The 19,091-nt window shown below is 39.0% G+C and overlaps 2 protein-coding genes across 6 annotated transcripts; both read right to left on the minus strand.

Moving 5' to 3' along the window:
* Nucleotides 1–604: 604 nt before the first annotated feature.
* LOC114300270 (DEAD-box ATP-dependent RNA helicase 58, chloroplastic-like) lies at nt 605–8,981 on the minus strand. Of its 5 annotated transcripts, none has more exons than XM_082877482.1 (10): nt 8,549–8,981; nt 7,516–7,626; nt 7,032–7,141; nt 6,784–6,900; nt 6,568–6,672; nt 5,912–5,986; nt 5,743–5,811; nt 5,506–5,595; nt 5,124–5,264; nt 605–896 (listed from the first exon to the last, which is right to left on the minus strand). In XM_082877482.1, the coding sequence occupies exons 1-10, from the start codon at nt 8,964–8,966 to the stop codon at nt 633–635; spliced, it is 1,500 nt and encodes a 499-aa protein (XP_082733608.1). In that variant the 5' UTR covers nt 8,967–8,981; the 3' UTR covers nt 605–632. The 5 variants fall into 5 exon arrangements, with proteins under 5 accessions (XP_082733608.1, XP_082733607.1, XP_082733611.1 ...); XM_082877481.1 differs by having other exon boundaries at nt 5,912–6,070; XM_082877485.1 differs by having other exon boundaries at nt 7,032–7,145; nt 7,533–7,626; nt 8,549–8,924.
* Nucleotides 8,982–12,757: 3,776 nt separating this feature from the next.
* Nucleotides 12,758–18,842, minus strand: LOC145795616 (uncharacterized). Its single transcript, XM_082880447.1, has 7 exons — nt 18,315–18,842; nt 17,912–18,198; nt 14,193–14,292; nt 13,363–14,052; nt 13,202–13,279; nt 12,894–12,992; nt 12,758–12,808 (listed from the first exon to the last, which is right to left on the minus strand). The coding sequence occupies exons 1-7, from the start codon at nt 18,840–18,842 to the stop codon at nt 12,758–12,760; spliced, it is 1,833 nt and encodes a 610-aa protein (XP_082736573.1).
* Between the last annotated feature and the right edge of the window lie 249 nt (nt 18,843–19,091).

A 19,091-nucleotide genomic window follows, 5' to 3' on the forward strand; every position in this document is an offset into this window, starting at 1 on the left:
TGTGTCATAATTGAAAACTCAAGGGCCAAAGTGATATGAACCCCAAATTATAGGGACCGTTAATGTAATTTGCCCTTGAAATAACTAGAACCAAAGGGGACAAAAAGAAGAAAGAAAGAAAGGTGCATGCTTGTTAGACTCTTACGATTCACGATCTGATTTGTATGATTCGATATGGGTTTTAACCAAAACAATTCAATTTGTGCTGTTATATCTCAAATTGAGCGTATCATACAATTTAATTGTTACACTACGATTTCAATTATATTTACATAATACATGAAATGACATAATTTTCGTAAAATAGAAAAAGAGATCAATTAAAAATACTGATGTCATGGTTTTATATGTATATACACAATTTAGTTATGATATTTATTTCATTTTAAACAATATGTGTGTATTTTTATGTGTATATATATATATTTATATATTATGCTAAATAAAGTGAAACTTACTATTCATGATTTGATATGATTACTATATATTATGCTAAACAAAGTGAAACTTACGATTCACGATTCTTGGTTTTGGCAAAATGATTAATGATTCGATCGACGATTTGAAAAGGATGGAGAGAAGAACGAGAGGGATGAAGCTAATATTGAATGAAACTGAAACAAAAATTGAATTTATAGAAACACCTCAATACATTGAAACATCAGTTCAATTTCAAATCTCTGTAACACAAACCGTTCTTCTGATGTTATAATGCTAGTAACAAAACATTTATTGTCTGATAATGGTTTCCTACCTGTCCTCCCGGCTCGATGAAGATAATCCACTGCAGTTTTTGGCAGATCAAAGTTATATACATGGGTTATCTCTGGAAGATCAACTCCTCTGGCTGCTATATCTGTTGCCACAAGAAGATAGCTTCTTCCTTGTCTCATTTCCTGTATTCAAGAAGCGAGTAACAGACATTAGGCTATGTTTGGATCATAGATATGTGTAGGAATTTGTGGAGGGAAAAGAAAATGGAAGGATAAGAGCCATTTTCAATAGAACAAACAATGCAGCAACCACCAAGTTTTCCGAAACCAAACTAAAAGAAATTGTCACCAAAATGTCCATTTTACCACAGAGCATAAGATATAAGAAATTGTCTTGTACATTTTTAGTACCCAATAAATAAATAAATAAGAAAGAAAGAAAGAAAAGAAAAAAAGAAGAAGAAGAAAATAGCAAAATATGTCATTCCTCCCAAGTTATATTTCATTCAAGGGTTTAGAATAGCACAAACCAGTTCCCAAAGTGTTTAGTCTTACATGTGACTTGCTAGTTGTATGCCACAAGCAATCTAGGAGATGTGGGTTGGGATTTTTTTTTCATAGAACAGTTCCATCATTTAATAAGAACAAGTTTCATTTTGTCATGTTTACTTTGTATGCTATTATTCACACGATAAGTCCATATTGGGCTGGCCTTGGGGTAGGTTAAAAAATGAGGGCCTAATCCAACTTGTTCAAGTCTACAATCTTTTCTTCGACCAATCATGTCACTAGAAAGATTGAATGGATTAGATATGTTGGCCCCATTTGGCATTTGTAAAAATTTATGTATTATTGATTGATATATTGTTGATACATATATTACAAATGGTGAGTGGCTCATTATATAGGAGAGGGTGAGTGTAGTAGGTGAGGAGTAGGTGAGGAGTAGGTGGTGGTAGGTGATGGTAAATTGGTGGTAGGTGATGGTAAATTCTAACAGCCCCCCGCAAACTCAAGGAGGATAGAAACTAACCAACTTGAGTTTGAAGAGAGGAACAAAACAAGAAAATACATAAAAATAAAAAAGGATAGGAGACACTGTATGGTCGTGTCAGACCATTGGTGAAGACACGGAATGGTGGTGTCATAACGTTGTAGAGGACACTGTATGGGGGTGTCATAACGTTGTAGAGGACACTGTATGGGGGTGTCATAACGTTGTAGAGGACACTGTATGGTGGTGTCATAACGGTGTAGAGGACACTGGATGGCGGTGTCAGACCGATGTAGAAGACAGTTTATGGGGTCATGTCGGACCGTTGTAGCAGACAATGGGGTCAATGTCAGGACAGTTTACAGAGTCTTGTCGGACCCTTGAAGGAGCTAACCGGAATCAATGTCGGGACAGTTTACAAAGTCTTGTCGGACCCTTGTAGAAACTAACCGGAATCAATGTCGGGACAGTTTACAGAGTCTTGTCGGACCCTTGTAGAAACTAACCGGAATCTATGTCGGAACAGTTTATAGAGTCTTGTCGGACCCCTAAAAAGTCGCACCCTCAAAAGGTGTGCCCAATCGGTCAAAAAAGGCGTGCCATCAAAAAGCGTGCCCAATTCATCAAAAGGCGTGCCATCAAAAGACGTGCCATCAAAAGACGTGCCATCAAAAGGCGTGCCCAATTCATCAAAAGACGAGCCATCAAAAGGCGCGCCAGACACGCGGCGATGCACGTGATCGACAGTGCGCGTGTCGGCCTCTTCGTCATGTTCTATATAAATCAATGCAGAGGCTGAGAGAACATGTGAAAATCAAACCAGTCGGAAACCACTGAAAAAAACTCTTCGTTTTGCTGAGAGAGATAGTCTGTAACACTCTGTTGCCCAGAAAATGGCCTCTTCGTCCCGGAGTCTGCTCACTCTCTTTCCCGATCTCAACGAGTCAACAAGAGAGATAACGGGTGCGGTGTCCCGTGAACCTCAACCAAACACCACTGGGTTTGCTCCGTTGAACTTTCCGATGCAGTCGGTGGAGCAAAAAATGGCAGTGCAAACGGATGTGGAGGCGAATCAGTATACTTTGAAGGCATGTGTGGAGTCCATGACGGCGGTCACAAACTTGTCGCATCGGCTGCAGAGTAGGACAAATGAGGTGCAGCAATTAAACTCCCAGCTGGCTTTGCTCCAACGCATATATAAGGATGCGCGAGCAGAGATAAGCGTGCTAAGGGCAGAAAACAAGGAGCTGAAGCGGAAGGCCACCGTGATGTTCCGATTTGGAGGGCCGCCATATGCTGCAGTGGAGGAGCAGGGAGTAGTGATCGTGCCCAGTGGAGTGGGAAACACGGAGGCAACACCGGCAAGGGCCGCCCAGGACGGAGGCAAGAAGAAAAGACCGGCGGCAGAGTAGAGAAAAATCCCACTGTTCGGATTTGTGTTGGTTTTGTTTTGGTTTTTTTTTTTTTTTTTTTTTTTTTGTGGTGTAAAATGGTGACCGGGATGAATCCCGAGATGAATAAAATAAGTTTGGTGTGCAAAAAAAATAAAAAGGAAATGTGAGATTCAAACGTTGTGTTTTTTTTTGTTGTTTTGTTTTGTTTGTTTTGTTTGTTTTTTTTTTTTTTTTTTTTTTTTTTGGTGGAATAAAAAAAAATAAGAATAATAATAATAATAATAATAAGATAATGAAAAAAAAAAGGTGATGCTCACTAACGAGTAGTAAAATAATGAAATATTGATGGAAAAAAGAAAGATAAAAATAAAATAAAATAAAATAAAAGTAGGGGGAGTGGAAATATATTAGAATAAAAAAAAAATATAGATATATATATATATATATAAAAAGAAAAGCATGAAAGTGGAACCAGCCCATGGTTTGGGTGTTATGATTCATTATTTTAAGAGATATATATATATATTAAAATAAAAGTGTGATAACGGGGGTGGTTGTGTTGTGTTTTTGTTTGATGATTATGTTTTCAAAAAGAAGATTATGATTCATTATTTTAAGAGATATATATATTAAAATAAAAGTGTGATAACGTGGGTGGTGTCAGGTGAGGTGTCGGTTGCTTTTCAAACAAATGGAGTAGAATAAATATAAAAAAAGAAAAGAAAGTGGAAAGATAAGAGAAGTTGATGTAAAAATATTAAAAATGTGTTCCTCATTGGGTTTGCAGATGAGCTTGGTAGATAGGTAGAGCAGCAAGCGGTGCAGGTGGAGGAACAGAGTGGCTGGTGGAGTAGTAGCCGGCGGAGCTGGGGTGGAAGTAGGAGACGATGCCGGAGCTTGGCCTCCAACGCCGGCGACGAGCCAGTACGCGATTACGAAGTTCATCGAAGAGAAGCAAAAAAAAGCTCATCTGCGGCCGAATTTCAAGAAGCTTTTGCTCGTTCAGTTGAAGAAGCTCGTCGCATCTGAGAAGCTTGTGAAGGTTAAGAACTCGTTCAAGCTGTCTTCGGCGGCGAAGCCTGTATCAGCCGCTGTCAAGAAGGCTCCTGCTGCGGCGGCGATAGTGAAAGCTCCCGTGAAGAAGACGGTTGTTGCGAAGGCGAAGGCGAAGGCGGTTACGCCGGTGAAGACAAAGAAGGTTGAAGAAGGGAAATTTCAAGGTATGTGTAGAAAATTTTAGCGGACTAGGTTGAGGTCTGGCGGGCGGCCAAAGCGAGGTTGCCGCCCGCCGGTGAAGCGAAAAATACTAAGTTCTTAACTTAGCTCTGATACCATGTAAAAATTTATGTATTATTGATTGATATATTGTTGATACATATATTACAAATGGTGAGTGGCTCATTATATAAGAGAGGGTGAGTGTAGTAGGTGAGGAGTAGGTGAGGAGTAGGTGGTGGTAGGTGATGGTAAATTCTAACATAATGGTGAGTGGCTCATTATATAGGAGAGGGTGAGTGTAGTAGGTGAGGAGTAGGTGGTGGTAGGTGATGGTAAATTGGTGGTAGGTGATGGTAAATTCTAACAGCATTACTTAGGCCTCGTTTGGCAAGTTAACATTTTAGCTAAAAAGTCAAAAAATTACTAAAAAAACTAAAAAGCCTATAACTTATACCAAAAAGTCAAAGATTCTTTTTTCTCTCTACTTTTTGCACATCTTTTCGTAAAAAGCTAAAAAGTCACCCCAAACATACTAACTTTTTTTACCTCATATTTTAGCCAAAAAGCCAAAAAGTTACTAAAATAGTCTGTTCCCAAAAGAGGCCTTAGAAGTTAGTTTTCAACCTTGTCTATGATATGTTGGCCCCGTTTAAACTGAATATTCTAATGTGATATGGAAACATCAAATACTATAATATACAGAGATGACCTTATCTAATCCAATTTTCAACCCATTTTTTTCCCCTATGGATGCAATAAAGAGTTACAAATACAACTAGCATCCATGAGCTGAACAGTACTTACAGATAACGAAGCTGCTCGTAAATTGAAATTCATGTCTTCCTCCAGAATAAGAATATCAAAACACCCTGGAAGAGAAGTCTTCAACAAATCAATTAGAAGAGTTGTTGGTAGAGCATGGCCAGCCTTCTTTGACTTCTCAGACTGCAATATAAATTGGAAAATAATGTTAACCTACTAACTGGAGTCGCCAATGTTTAGTTTGCAACAAACTACAAACATTATGAACAAGAAGTTGAATATAATATCAATGTAAAAATAACACATTATTCAAGTGATCAACCATGAGTTAGATATCACATTTGTCAAATTTAATTATTTGGGTCAAGCCAGTCCTATATCAAATATATATTTTAAATTAATTGAGAATCATGGCAGAATTAACCTGTACGCTGACAAAAATTATAGCAGAATGAGGTGCATCGCCCTGTAACAAGGATAGCAAGGTTTGATGTCTTTCATTTTTACCACACATCTGATAAGCATGTCATAAAAAAAAAAGTTTCTGTTTAGATCAGGATCTTATATATACAAATAAACTGAATATGAAATAAAGCAACACCAGGGAAAAGGGGGGGAAAACACAAAACTGAACAAGTTTCATGGTTCCAAATTCTTTTACCACAAATCCGTGATGCAGGCGTGATGGCATTGGCTCAACTGGGTTTACATGGACATGAACAACATCATCCTGTCGGAAATACGATTAAGTATGCAAGTAATACAATAACCGGCAGATTGAGCTAAAGCCCAATAACGAGTACATGTAAACAAAGGTTCCATCAGCAAACCTTGGTCCATTTTTGTTGAATGCAGTCAGATAAGAATCGTCTGTGCTGGGGAATTGATGCACTGGCAAAAATAGTCTGACGATTATTTCTTAGTGAGTATGATATTAGAAGCTTTCGAAGTGAACTGACTTGCTTAGAAGAATTGAACATGAAATCAACCTAGAAGGCACAAAATATATCATGTCAATTTGTGATGAACTTTTGTATTAAATACTCTAAAATTTATGAGCCTCTGTACAATGAGAGAAGCCAAATATGCCGCATATTGGATCCTTTTAGTTAAAAATGCCCACTCATCTACCTTAATATACCTTATCATTCAAACAAAAAGGGGCAGCCACTTATCTTGCCCAAAAGCCCCCCTCCCTTCCAAAAAAAAAAAATTTTATAAAACTTCAAAGAAGTTCTTCTGATCATTCAAAAGAATTAAAAGCTCTCAAGCAGATGTTGTCACTAGCAAATGCTGAATATATGTATTCTATATATCAACATACATGCACATTAACAATTTAAGCAAAACCCAATCGCCCATTTTTAATGGGGTCTTGCCTGCCATATGGAAGCTAAACTTTAAAATCTTTGGCCGAAAAGACGGCAATCCCAAGAAAAAAAGCCAAGTAAGAAACAAATAGAGTAAATTATATTTCACTTATTACCTCGTCAATTATCAACACCTGCATTGAATCTAGCTTAATAATTTTCTTATCAATCATTTGACACAAACTCCCCAAAGTTGCAACCACTATTGTAGGGGGCTCCACCTGACAATAAGAGCAAGTTATAAATAAAATTTCTTACCAAAATTCTATTGCGTGAAAGGTACAACCAAAAAAAAAAAAGCATTTGTAAGATCATACAAATCAACATGATACCTTCAACCACCTTTTATGTCTTCTCAGCATTCCACCATCTAGAAGAGCCATAACACAACATGCCTCCTCTCCAAGTTCAGCAGGTTTTGCAGCCAACATATGAGCAACTTTTGTAACCTTGTTTATCAAAACATTACAATATCAGAATAACTCATATCATAGCCCTGGTAAGATTCAAGTCATATATAAATTTTTTAACTTGAGAAAAAGAAAAAAAAAATTGTAGAAGTGATCATCAATATTCATACTTGCATGCCAAGCTCCCTAGTGGGCACCACAATAAGTGCTTGCACTGATGATCTTTGAGTGTTTACAACTGCAAAAATTGATAGCAGGTATGCCAGGGTCATCCCAGAACCTGTCTAGAGGGCCAAATCAGAAAGAAAAAAAAAAGGAAAAAAAAAAAAAAAAACCAACTACATTAGCTTGTCACTGCTACAGAGTCAGTAAGAACATAGATATGAAAACCATAACCAATATATAACCAATCCATCAGATTGCAATCAATCATGTACATCAAATCTTATTGATTTCATTAACCATGTGTGTCATTATATTCCTTTCAGCAAAAGATTACTGACGGAAGACAAGTTTGAAAGTAACTAACTATGGTATATTTTTTATATGTGATCCAGTGCATCCAAAAAATGGGATTTACAATATTAGGCCAAGCATGAGTCTGTCTGTAAGATGGCAAGCTAATTTGACAGATAGAAAGTTTGTGAATGTAACTTGAAGCACAAATTAACCTGAGCGTGAAGTATGCAATCACGCCCAGAAAGCATAATCGGCAAAGCTTTCTGCTGCACATCTGTAGGCACAACAAACCCAACCTCTTCCACCCTGCATCGAGTTAAACCAACTCTGATCAGTATCTTTCATACGATCCATTTTCAGCACATTTCACAAAGACTTGTATTGTACATTTCTGCAATCCTAGTGTGTCAATCATATCACACAAAACAAAGAAAACAAAAGCAATCCAGAAAACCATAAAGCCAAAACTTGCTTTTAAACCAATCATTGGTCTATATATTCATCATTCTACTTCAATACTAATCAGTTAAATGAGAAAAGAAAAAGAAAAATACTTGATTACACTAAGTTTGGTTATTGAGCAAGTAAGAGAACTAGTAGAAAAGGAACATTGTTACACTCAGATCTCATAGTTCAATTGTTTTGATTAGCAAATATAGAGCAAACCTTAATTAGCTATTGAAAATCAGAAGAGGTATGATTGCTTTACCCTCTCTCTCTCTCTCTCTCTCTCTCTCTCTCTCTCTCTGAAAAGGAAAAGAAAATATATTTTTCTCATATGAATTTGATTAAGATACAAATTTTATAAGAAAATAGGAATTCTAATTATAAGTAACTGCTTCTATAACAAATTTAAATTTTTTTATATTTTCCTGTATTTTTTTGCAAGAAACTGAAAACTCACCATGCTATTACGCTGAATTGTACAAGAAAATTAATTTTCTTATAATTTCTACCACTTTCATCCTAAACAAACTTATGCTAACCAAACTTAGAAGAAAAAAAAAAAAAAACCATTTCTTTCACTCTCTACCATTTTCATCCTAACCAAACTGAGCCTTGTGTTTCAACTGTTTAGATTAGCAAACCAAGAACAAAGCTTGATTAGTAATTAAAAAATAGAAGAAAGAGCTCATATTGCTTTCCCTTTTCCTTTCCCCTATTTTCTCTGGAACCAAACAGAACCATTAAATTCCCAGAAAAAAAAGGAAAATGAAAGAAAACTCGCCTGCGCAATATATGATCTGGAATGTGATCTTCACAGAGTTCTCGGATAGTCGAAGCCCTCTCTGAGATATCAGCTTCGATTCCAACACACGTAGAATCAAGAGAAGCTCGTGAAGGCCTGCGATTGGAATTGGATAAAGGGCTGAGAGTCCGATTTCTACAGTTAACGAACCATGAGCGAGTGCAGTTGGGGTTTTGTGGTCTAGGTTTAACAGAGAACCTCCATGAAAGAGAGTAGAGCTGATTTGCAGAGAAACAAGCCATGGACGCTCGCACAGAAAGAGAGAGAGAGAGAGAGAGATGGATAAGATCTGCTGTGGATGAGAGCATTGGGACCCAGTCAGAGATTTGTTTTGATCAGATGAAAATCTACGGTCGAGAAGTTTTGAGAAAGTTGAGGGGTAGAATGGTCCAATCATTAAAATTGAGCTTACGAAGTCGTTTTGATTGGGAGCTTCTATCTACACACATCAAATTCCCTCTTTGCACATCCTTCTCACTACACACACCCAAAAAAATAATTCCTAATTCTTTTACTCATTGCACACACATTTGATTCCACATCTATCCTTACACTCTCACACACACACACAGAAGCACACACACCCTCAAACCCAGCTCTCCCGACGGTGCACACCTATTGAAGCTACATCTCTCACATTGCTCTCCTAACGGTGCAAATACACCCATTGAAGCTGCGCTGCATCCCTCACATTGCTCTCCCAACGGTGCAAATACCTCCCTGCTTCACACAGTTGGGGTAACTTTTTTCACCAATCTTTAATTTTTTTTTTCATTTGCCAAATAGCTCCCAACGGCTAGCATACCCCATGTTCATTTGTAATGTACAGTTTTTCATTTGTAATGTAGAGTTTTTCACTTGTAATGTAGATGTTTTCATTTGAAACCGTCATTCGAAACTGATTTCCCGAAATATAACAATTTGTTCGGACGTAGAAATTCGAAAATAATCAATAATTTCATCAGTAGATTTCCGAAAATGTGTCATTGTTTCGATAGTCAACTTCTGAAAAATTTGAATTTAGACAACACTCAACTTCCGAAATTATTTTTGTGTTTCGGATTTGAACTTCCGAACATAATATGTATTTTCGGCTGTGAACTTCCGAGCAGGTTTTTTTTTTTTTTTTTCTTTCCCCTTCTGTTGTATGTTGTTGTTTGAAGGGAGCTTATATTTCCACATTCCCCTCTTTACACACACTTAATAAACACACTTATTATAATTTACACACACATATTATAATTTTGTTAAACACTTATTAGTAATTTCACTTGAATAAACACTTATTATAATTTTACACACACTCTCATTACACACACTCATTACACACAGTTATTATAATTTTACACACACTCTCATTAATTTTACACACACTCTTTTTACACACACTCATTACACACACTTATTATAATTTTACACACACTCTCATTAATTTTACACACACTCTCTTTATTTACACACTTGTTTGCATGGCCATTCTTTATTTACACATACTCAGTACACACACTTATTATTTTTTGCAGATAATATAGATTCTGAATGTCAACAACGTGTCCCACCTACTACTTCAAATAGACGACGTCGTGAATTGGATATAGACCATGAACGGGGACGAGGGCGTGGGCGAGAACGAGGTCAAGGTCGTGGTCGAGGTCGTGATCCAGTTTCGGTAGAAGATGATATCCCCAGTGCCAGTCAAAGTCGGAGCCGAAGCCAAAAACCAGTTCAAGGTTATGATATGCCTGACATTGCTGTGGAGGATGCCTCTTTACCTGATTCTCCTCCTGTCCAAGAAGAGGACCTTACTCATGCTTTTCCAGGTGGACCGACTGATCCATCAATACTGCGGAGTTTCAATAGTCATGTCGCGGCAACTTTTGGCATGGGGAGGTAAACATTCCTGAGTAGAAGTGAAATTCATTTGTTTTAAATTTTTTTTTTTCCTGTGTGTGTTGTATGGTAGTTTCTAATGAGATATTTTTTGTGTTATAGGAACGAGGGCCCCTAAAGTGTCATAATCACTCTTCAAAGATCCTTGCATGGCTATGGTGGTCAGTAGACAACAACACCAGATTCAAAGCCATTATTGAGCAGTCTGGGCTGTCATAGTTAGCTCGTTGCACTTATCGATTCGTCAACAAGCTTCTAATCTCCAGTTTTGTTGAGAGATGGCAACCTAAGACGAACACATTTCACATGACAGTTGGTGAGATGACCTTGACCCTGGATGATGTTGGCACTATTCTTGGCCTTCCCATTGTAGACAAATCAGTCAGCATACCAGATGTGACAGATCATCATGGAGTTACACTACTGGTGTATGGCTTGGGGATTACTGAACATGCAGCACATGAAAAGGTTTCTTCTGCTGGTGGCAATTCAATCAGGCTTGAGTGGTTGCAAAGTCAGTTTGCTGGTGTCACAAATTCAGACCCCAAGGAGGCTATACAGTGCACTGCTAGAGCTTATTTGTTGTTTCTGTTGGGATGTACACTCTTCAGTGACAAGAGTGGCGGCAGGGTTCCTGTTGTTTACCTTGGCTTATTGATGGATTTGGGATCCATTGATACTTATGCCTGGGGTGCTACTGCATTAGCATTTTTATACAGACAGTTAGGGTATGCTAGCCAGTCCGGGGTTAAGCAGATGGGTGGTTATATGACTCTTTTGGAGGCGTGGATTTATAAGCACTTCCGAACATTCCGACCTCACCAGAACATGGGCTACAATGAAGACATGACACACGTGTACCATTGGGCATCTAGGAGAGAGGCGGGTTCCTCTATTAATCATTTGAAATCTTTTCGAGCCAAGCTTGACAGTTTGGTAGCTATTGATGTAAGTTTACTCATCCTGAGATAATTTTAACACTTTCTATTTATCTTACCATTTATATACTTTAATTCAAAAACACTTTACGTTTACAGGTTATTTGGGATCCATACCACAGCTACAGAGACCGGCATCCATGTAATCCGGTTACTTTCTACCATAGATGCTTAAAGTGCTTAGACGTTGTCGAACCCTATCATCTCGATAGAGTTCTGAGGCAGTTTAGCAGGGTTCAAACCATCCCAGATGCACCGCTAGCTCCCAGTCGTGGTGCTCGAGGCAACATATCTGCAAGATATACAGTCATGTATAGATACTTGGATAGGATCTGGGAGGCTTGGGATAATCACGTGTTATCTGAGCAACGGAGGAGCACGCCAGTTCATCAGCCTTGGGAATGTGTACCGGGTTACATTTACATGAATTGGTATATGAATATCACGCACCTATATGTTGAGCACACTAATGAACCGCGTGTCCATGACCATCAGGATTTCAGCCAACATGCCGATGTAATATATTATCCTCTCTCATGCATTTGTAACTTACTTTTTATTTTTTGATATGTTCCCTAAAATGTGATATTCTTTTCAAATGCAACGTATTGTACATGCACTGCAGATTTCATATCCTATTACTGATGCTGGTTATGAAGAGGGGATTCGACATCCTTATCGACTTTACCAGGCTATCGAGAGTATGACGCATGTCCTTCAAGGTCAGCACATTGACGAAGCTGGACCTAGTTTTGCTGGAGGTCGCTTTCCATCTTCGACATTGACATACAGTCGTAGGCCTATGCGTAGGCATACAGCTGATTCGTGACATGTTATTTTGTTAGTTGATAAAATTTTTTTGGTGTTTTTTGTAAGATGATATTGTTGCAATAGTAACAGTGGTTAATATTTTCTTATTAGAATGGAATGGCAACAATGGTATTGTAATGACATTTTATTATTAGAATGGAATGGTAACAATGGTCGTTGATTTTGTAAATGATATTTTCTTATTAGAATGGAATGGCAACAATGGTATTGTAATGACATTTTATTATTAGAATGGAATGGTAACAATGGTCGTTGATTTTGTAAATAATATTTTCTTATTACAATGGAATGGTAACAATAGTCGATAACATTCAATCCATATTGCAAAACATAACACATCAACATAAAAAACACATCCATTAATTTCTTTCATAATTCTAACATTGTCAAATGCATACATGTGTCATGCGACATCAACAACATCAAAAGTCTCTCGAGTAGCTACATTATCATGAATAATGTCCTTGAAATGTTGAATGCGACGCACATATGCATCATCCTAGTCGACAGCGCAAGGGTGATGGTATTTTCACCAATTAGTGGCTATAGAAGGAACTGGATGGCCTGGCTGCAACAAAACCTACACCAAATATCAATTGAGTCAGTGGTCATATCTCATAACTTCTTGTACATGCACAAACCCAATTTATAAGTTTCTGTTATACCTTGACGAAATGATTTCCGTTGACAAACCCAATGGCAATCTCACGTCTATCAAGTTGAGGTAGTGGCACTGTTCTAAGAGGTAAAAAGGTGAGGCATTGCTATAATGACAAGTGGTATAACACAAGATTTTAGCACGATGCAACAAGATGCCCCATTTCTGGCATAGTCATCCAATGTGAGTATCTAGGACTGTCTTCAAAGTATGACAATATGCTTGTCAATTCTTCAAACCTTTCGTAGGACCCATAAAGTGTAATGTATTCCTCTTTGTGTGCGTGTGCAGCTCACCCAATAGATCACGCCTAACCTGAGCCCAATCATCTTCTGTATGACCAATTGAAGCAGCTATAGCCCTGAAACCACAATTCCCATCTGTAGCTACATCCTTGAAAACTTAATGTATGGTTTTAACCCAGAAGGGAAAGCATCAACATATGCACCAGGTTTCACTGTTCTAGTAATGTATACCTTCCCTTTCAGATTCACCTTCTCATTTCCCTTAACAGGTTGCTTCTTCTTGGTTTGCAGAGTAGAAGCTAATGTAGTGATTTGAGTGTCCCTAGGTGAGAAGGAATCATGTCCAGATTGCACCAACTCAAATACACACAGGTCACAACGGGTAGAAACATTGATCTTCTTATGATCCCGAGGACGTGTTTTGGGTTTCACCTTCGGCTCAACAAGAAAAGTGCTTCCCGGATATACAATCTCTTTCAACTTCTTTAAAAGCTTCAACCGCATGGTTCTATCACTTTCATTAAACTTGTTCACAAACAACTCTACTTCTGCATGACAAGTCACCTTCGTTTCGTCTTCTTTGTTGCATACGGAGATATGAAGTTGCCTCCACTGTGAGTGTATGGCAACAAGTGGTATAGGACAATCTTGTCTGATGTAGTCAGCAATCTCATGGGCACAAGGTAAACCATGAGTGTGGCGAAGGACACATCCACAAGCTTCAACATCAATACCAATGGAATTGGCTCTCTTACTCTCTACAAGCAAATACTCCAATGCAGAGATAGACACATTACCCCGTAGCTCCCTGAACTGAGAAGGTTTAAATTGATGTTGCACAACAGTTAGACTTTTCTCAAATGAAGCCTTGATATCAGTGTGTTGCAACTCAAGCAGACTGTGTATTTTCTCAAATGATGCCTAAAATGAGACTTGACATGAACCCAATTGTCTTTTAAGTTTTGCATGTGCACTCTCAGCCCTGTTCAATTCAATGTAAGTCAAATTAAAATCAAGTACATGACACTTATTAATAGCATATTGAAGAAAAGTAATCTTACTGGTTCGTTGTAACATTGCCACAATGCATACACATGTTTGTCCATGCCGCCACAAATTTGTCCTTGTAAGGAACCAACCAAGTATCCATGACGTACTTGACTGCATCAGAATAACTACTGAATTCCTTAAGTAATGATTTAAGACACTGTAGACGTCCCCGAATGCCTCGGGAGGACGAGGCCCCCCGTTCTGTTCGTATGTGGGCTCACTACAGTTCGGACTCTCAAATTGTCACGGTTCTAAATCTGAATCAAAGTTGCCTTGGCTCGGGAGCTTGGGTACGATTGGGGAAGGTCAGCTATGAGCACCCCCTCTCGCCCGATCCGAAGATCGGCCTCTACTAACCATGATATCCAGTTTTGAAAATGTTATGTGTTCTTATTCCATTTATTAGCCTAGAATTACTATGTTATGCGCGTAGCAAACAAGTATAGACCAAATCGCCTAAATTAGAACAAAACATTGCATATCCGTTTGTTTGGAAAATGCTTTGGAATTTGCTACTCATAAGTAGGCTAAAATACGGATTTCAACGAGTTATCCCAACTTAAACAATCCAACCTTCACCCACAGGCATTCAAGCAGTTTATATCACATAAGCATCTAGCCTCATGGTAGTCATGCTATTATGTTAACGTTCACACTCATGTGAGATGCTAAAGCATAAAGAGCTCACCTAGTACTCCGTGCCAAAACAAGAACATGTTAGCAATCATGCATGATCCAAGTCCATGTTTAAATGCCTAATGCAACGCATACGGAATGTCATTAGAGTAGGCTTAGCTAGTCTATAAATGACATGTTAAAATGCACAAGTAGCACGTATTCAAGTTAGATTTGAAATACTTATGCAGTTAGTATGATGCGCCGAGCCTAGTGCATGCAAGACTAATGAATGATGCACACATGCATAGCATAAGGTATGCTAAAGTAAACATGTCCTAGTACTAACCATCAAAGCAGGTAAGTAAAAGGGAGAAAGAAGTGGAGGTTGGAAGACAAGCACACACGCACCCACACTTATTACAAATTCACCCTTGCTCGAAGGGACCAAAAGAATAATACAAATTAATTAACCTACAAGCTAATTAATTATTACAGACCACCTAATTAATTAAGCAAATTAACTAAGCTAAGAAAGCAGTAAAGGCCTCGGGAAGAGGATCCAATGCGCGCGTGCTCGGGTTTGCTCGGAAATCCAACGCCATGTACAAGTTTGCCTCTACTTTGACTGTTTTGCTTCTCTGAAAATTGCACAACTCCCAAGGTTGCTTCTCTGAGTGTTGTGAAGCACCCAGCTGAAGGAATTGGTCACCGGCTATGGAGAATGGTCATCGGCTAAACATTATGCTCTCGGCCAAACATTCTTTGCCGGTCGGCACTCAACACTGCCGCCCGGCCAAATCTTCCTGCTGAAACCTGTTTGACAGCAGCAGAGGGCAGAACTTGGCAAGGCAATGTATGCACCAATCACACCCCTTATCATATTCATGACTCAAAGGGATATGATTCTCAATTCTCGGACCACCAATCGCGCATTTCCATGCATGATGGCCCAAAGAATCAAGTGTGCATTTTGATTTCAAATGAAATGCAATGCACATAAACAAACCAAGGGGCTTTCAACCTCTATCATGGCTTGATCAAGAGGTGAAGCATGCATGCAAATGCAATGCAACCTAAGTATGTTAATTAGGCATGCAACATGAACATATGGGAAGCATGCAAGTATGCAAGCAAACATACAGGGTGAGCACACAATCAAGCAAAGGGGATGGACTTAAACTAATTTAGGATGGCTCGCAAGCATGCCAAAATCAGTGGCCGAAGTGCTCAAACATGAGGACCAACACACACACACACACACATGCACATGTTAATGGGCCAACATTTAAACATTAAAAGGCAACTCTCAAGCACGCTTGGAAGAGACTAAACATGGACTGAGGGCATGCAATGTAAGCTCTGAAAACCATGCTAATGATGGTGCCAAACTAACTTTACCAAGACAAACATAGCGTACAATTGGTCCAAGTACTTGAGGCTAGTCAAGGAGACTTAAACCATGGCTAAGCCAACCAAGCCTCACAAGGCCAAGAGGGCTTAAAACAGGTTCAAGACAGGCCTAGACCATGCAAAGAGAACACCTAGATGGCATCTAAGTGGCTTAAACATGGAAGCATGCAAAAGAGGCTAAACATGGAGCATATAACACAAGCTTTTAAGGCATCAAAGAGGCATCAAAGACATGCATGCAAGCATGTTATGAGAACTGAAATAGCATGGTAAGTGGTTCCAAACCACTGAAAATGATGCAAGCAACGCACACTACATACTCACACACTTGGGGCTAACAATCCAAGATGCAAAGGGACTATGCAATGCATGTCTTGGTCGACCAAAACAGCCAAGGATAGACCTTAAGCATGGCAAGACAAACATAAAAGCTTCATAAAGCTAGGCCTAAACATGCTTGAATAAGGGCTCAAAGCATAGGACATGTTAAGGCTAAAACAAGGCATTACAAGGCACGTATGCAAGGCATGCAAAGTGTGTCCAAACCAACTGAAAACAGAGCTATATTATGACATAATAAGCACAAAAATCAGTTAAAGCATGGCTAACATACACTTAAACAAGATGCTCCCTCAAGAGGCAAAAATGGCCCTTTTCAAGGACAACAAGGAGAGGGGGTGGCCCTCTCCTTCCTAGGACCTCAAGGCACCATCCTCATCACTGAAATCCCTCAAGATTTCAGTGGTGAGGAGGCCCAAACACAATGGTCCCGGAGCTCAACTGAAATGGCACAAAACAAAAGCCAAACAAGCCTTAAGAGGGGTCAAACAACCTCAAAGCTTAAAACACCCTTAACAAACTATTTAGAGCACTCAAAAACAAGACTTTTCTATGTTACATGTTAAGATCAAAAATAGTTGCAAATATGGCAAAATAAGCTATGAAAACAAGGCTTAAAAGAGGTAAAAGCTCACCCTTGAAACACAGTAGCAAATCAACAACTTTTGGACCAAAAAAAGGCTTCAAATCACCCCAAAAATCACCTTCAAGGACCTCAACTCAATAAAGGGAGTAGAGAACTAGGTGTTTGTATGCAAAAGTGCAAAGAAAATGCACTTTTGAGCACAAACAAGCCCTAAACCTTAGAGAGAGACAGAAAATGTAGAGAGAGAGAGAGATTTTTTTTGCTCCAAGTTGTATATCTCTTTTTTCCTCCTTTTCTTCTCTCTTCCTCCTATGTGAGAGAGCTTGATTGATATAGATATGTATCAATCTGCAGCTCCTCAGAACACCCACGTCCAGGTATAGGCTGGGGTATGGCCTAGAATGACAGCTGCCAGCTGTCTACAGAAATATTTGTTGAAAACCACATTTGGCTGGCCGGCCATCAAAGTGGCCGACTGGCAGTCAAATTGGCCGGTTGGCCATCACATTTGGCCGATGGCAACAAAACACAACCGGTGGCCTCAAGCCATGGCCGGTGGAATGTGTGGATGTCCCAAAAGCCATTCCCTACCCTCCAAAGCAAAAACACAAGTGTTTGGTGCAAAACCAGACACAAAACGGTCGAGTCGAGAGATCTTGAGGCAAGACGCATAGCCGAGGCCTCCGGGAACTCAAGACGAACACAAACATGGATGATCACCGAGTGTTCAAGCAGTGACGTCCAAGTCTTGAGGACGGTCAAAAATGGGGTGTCTACAGACGCTCATCGTATTGAATTTCAGAAGATGAATACACTAAAGAGTTCCACTCATGGTTGAACTTCTCCCATTTCTGCTGTGTCTCAAACATTTTCTTGCATTTGGTCAATACATTCTTACTGATATGCCAACGACATAATAAATGTCTGCCACTCGGGAATATCTTCTGTATGGCATTCATCAAGGCTAGCTCTCTGTCAGTAACAATAATTGTTGGCACAACAAAATCATCCATTACATCACACAATGTAGCCAACACCCACGCATAGTTATCGACCCTCTCATACTGTAAGTATGCGAAAGCTACAGAGAATGTCATTTCAGTTGATGTCACTCCCACACTTTCAAGAAGAGGAAGACAATATCTATTGGTTTTATATGTGCAATCCATAATTAATATACGTGGGAAAGACCGAAATAAGTCCAAACTGGTAGGATGTGCCCACACAAGTCTGTTACAGTCATCGTGGACTCTTCAAACCGATGGTGCTCAATGTAATTATACTTGGCTAATTCACCCAATAAGTGTTGCATCTGTGATCTTCCAGCTCTCTGTACCACCCTGTTTCGATGGCGTACATTGTACATGGTTTTAAGTGTGCTTACATTGAGGGCATCTCGCTGTTTCAAGGTTACTAGGATTTCTTTTGGCCGAACCATGCTCTCTGACATATCCATTAACAATGCTTTCTCATCCTTTGATAGCCTTCCCACATATGAATGTCCCTCAAGGTGCTCCGCAGGTGGATGATTATGCAATCTGCATACTACGGTCAATGTCCATTCATCATGTGTGGTAAACCTGTGAGCCCTCATATCAAAAGGACAACCACACTTCTTCGTACCGGTTATTCTTGATGTATTGTTGCCATCATGTTTTAACTTCTTTGTCGCTCTATATTGGCCACTCTTCTCACAAGCAAGATACATCCTGGGTCTTTTTTTCCCTCCACCATAGTCTGATGTTTTGATTACAATGACCAAACCATTTCTCTTTCCAACTTCACGTACCTAGTTAAGCAATTCATCCTTACTTTTGAATACCTACAAAGTTAAATAAATATTATCAAACATTTACATTTGCTGAGCAATTTGAAACAGAATCATTATAATTTCGTAGAGTGAACCTGTTCAATTGTGAATTGAGTAATGTAATCCAACACAAAATCCGCGCAAACC

Source organism: Camellia sinensis, chromosome 7, assembly GCF_055761805.1.
Source record: "Camellia sinensis isolate YWXY chromosome 7, ASM5576180v1, whole genome shotgun sequence".
In the NCBI taxonomy this organism is placed as follows: domain Eukaryota; kingdom Viridiplantae; phylum Streptophyta; class Magnoliopsida; order Ericales; family Theaceae; genus Camellia; species Camellia sinensis.

Coding starts and splice junctions, on each gene's coding strand:
- LOC145795616 (XM_082880447.1), bottom strand. CDS start 18,842: ATGTATCTTGCTTGTGAGAAGAGTGGCCAATATAGAGCGACAAAGAAG. Junction 14,053..14,192: donor GGCAATGTTACAACGAACCA/GTAAGATTACTT, acceptor GTCTCATTTTAG/GCATCATTTGAGAAAATACA. Junction 12,809..12,893: donor ACGGAAATCATTTCGTCAAG/GTATAACAGAAA, acceptor TATTTGGTGTAG/GTTTTGTTGCAGCCAGGCCA.
- LOC114300270 (XM_082877481.1), bottom strand. CDS start 8,966: ATGATTGGACCATTCTACCCCTCAACTTTCTCAAAACTTCTCGACCGT. Junction 7,142..7,515: donor CAGGTTAATTTGTGCTTCAA/GTTACATTCACA, acceptor CCCTCTAGACAG/GTTCTGGGATGACCCTGGCA. Junction 6,071..6,567: donor AGGTGTTGATAATTGACGAG/GTAATAAGTGAA, acceptor TGTGCCTTCTAG/GTTGATTTCATGTTCAATTC.